The sequence below is a fragment of the Borostomias antarcticus genome (genome assembly GCF_949987555.1).
Source record: "Borostomias antarcticus genome assembly, chromosome: 10".
Lineage (NCBI taxonomy): Eukaryota > Metazoa > Chordata > Actinopteri > Stomiiformes > Stomiidae > Borostomias > Borostomias antarcticus.
In genome coordinates, this window is record NC_140243.1 from 23310044 (window position 1) to 23312325 (window position 2282).

At 45.3% G+C, this 2282-nt stretch overlaps 1 protein-coding gene across 1 annotated transcript; it reads right to left on the bottom strand.

The window, feature by feature from the left end:
• Window positions 1–813: 813 nt before the first annotated feature.
• On the bottom strand, window positions 814–2026 carry LOC311314295 (C-X-C chemokine receptor type 3-like; the record flags this gene model as incomplete). Its single annotated transcript, XM_084444635.1, has 2 exons — window positions 814–1533; window positions 1667–2026. 2 exons carry the CDS (start codon window positions 2024–2026, stop codon window positions 814–816), a joined length of 1080 nt encoding a protein of 359 aa, XP_084300761.1.
• Window positions 2027–2282: the final 256 nt, after the last annotated feature.

The following is a 2282-nucleotide window of genomic DNA, read 5'->3' on the forward strand; positions in this document are numbered from 1 at the left end:
AAAATATGATTTTATTTGTTATTATAGAATTTACATGTTTACTTGTGGTAGATATACAACAAATATAGTATATAAAATATAATATACTGTTTCACATCTTTTGGTGCAAGTGAGTCAGAATATTAATTCTTATAAAAACTAAAAAGCCATTTCTACAGAATGAACGAAATAGCTACTTGCCTAATTAAGTACAACATCATCATAACATATTCAAATGGCAAAAAGGCAACTTGATCTAAAAGGAAAAAGTGAAAATTAAGTTTTTTATACCTTCAAGACTGCAACACTAAAGGTTTTCTGGTCACAACCTCCAGTCCCACATGGTTCCATTAGCTGAATTTATCTTAGAAGGGGAGTTAGAATAGGCCAAAGCAAGCAAAGTCATATTGATATAATATTTTACTAATGGGGTAAATACAGTATGAACATATGAGCAACAGTTCACCAAGCACTACCAAGCACTATCTACTGCAGCAGTGTACAAGCAAATAAGTAATACAGCAAGGCAGAAACATTAATGTGCAGTATTTAGAGTAGATACTGTAGGAAGACCGATAGACACATTAAGTGGACCAGGCCTCACAGTGAATGTTGGTCTATATAATATGTCCATCTATTTGTCTGTCTATGACTGTGTGCCTGTAGACCCTTCCAATGGAAACAATGGTCACTAAGGCTTTACTTCTTGGTCGAAGTAAACTGTGTTGTAAACTGGTATTATTATTTTGAATATTAACATTCCATGCAATGGTCGATATGTCTGTATGTCTGTCTCCTCATCTCTCTATCTGCCTCCTTTTCTCCGTCCCTCTCTCAGATGGTGATGGTGTTGGACGTGTCTCCAGATTCTGACCACACTGAGCTCTTCCTGCTCCCTGTAGCTTGCAGCCCGACCCCAGTCTTCAGCTTGCAGCCCAGTGACCTCAGTATGTCCAGCAGATGGCGCCGGAACTTCACCCCCACAAAGGAATACAGCACCGGGTTGAGGCTGCTGTGGAAGGAGCCCAGAGAGGAGGTGACTGTGATGGCTGTGTTCAGGCTGGTCCTGGTCTGGCAGGAGCTGTTGTTGGACTTGAGCGTGTCCATGATGAGGGTGATGTTGTAGGGCATCCAGCAGACGAAAAAGAGCAGCACCAGGGCCAGGATGACCCTGACAACTCTGTGCTTCTGGTGACCCAGGGAGCTGCGCCGCAGCCGCAGCAGGATGCTGGAGTAGCAGAAGACCAGGATGGCTGAGGGCACCAGGAAGCCCACTATGTGGTAGAGCAGGCGAGAGGCCAGAAACCAGTTAGTCATAGAGAAGGCCAGGAAGTTGTGAGTGCACTCCACTCTGCCCCGTCTGTTGTCCCTCACATCCTCCAGGATGATCCAGTCAGGGATGGAAAGAAGGAAAGAGAATAGCCAGACAGACAGGCAGCTGGCCTGAACCATCCAGGGCTTTCTGCGGGAGTACATCTGCGTAGCGTGGACGATGGACAGGTAGCGGTCCAGACTGATGCAGCCCAGCAGGTAGATCCCACAGTAGAAGTTCATCTGGAGGGAGAGAAAGAGAGAAGGGAGAGAGAGACAAAGAGAGGAGTTGGGGAGGTACTGGTAGAACAACTGGTAGAATAACAGCTAGGCTATAATAACTGTGTGAGATAACCTTCTCTTCCTCAAGCTTTACCCTGAACATCGCTCCAACGATCTTGCAGAGGCGTGTCCCGAAGCTCCAGCCCTGTTCCTGAGCAGCTGCAGCAGCCCAGAAGGGCAGGGTGAGCACCAACAGGCTGTCCGCCACACTCAGGTGCAGGATGAAGGTGTCCGTCACACTCCAGCTTCCTCTCCTCCCCTTGTGGACAAGAATCCCCAGGACCAGCCCATTTCCCAGCAGGCCTAGAATCAGCCCCAGGGTGTACAGCACCGGTAGGTACAACGCTTCGAAGTGTGTACCTTCATTTAAGTTACACACCTGCCCTATGGAGTCAGATGTGTTGTATTCACCAGTGTAGTTGTAGTCGAGATCGGACCAATCCATCTCATCCATGTATATAGTTAACTTGTCACCATAGGCCATTGAAGATTCCTGTCATGTAGCACAAAGTATAAACACACATATAAGCCTGTGGCTTAATGTTACAACATTGACTCCTATAATTGCTTTACTGTAAGTATATCTTGACATGATTTAAAAAAATAATAGTATCAAAAAAGTCTATAGTGTCACATAGTGGCATTGGAATGTCTGTTCTGCATGTACATTATAGTAGAACATTTTCAAGTAGGCCTATCATTATTTTAGG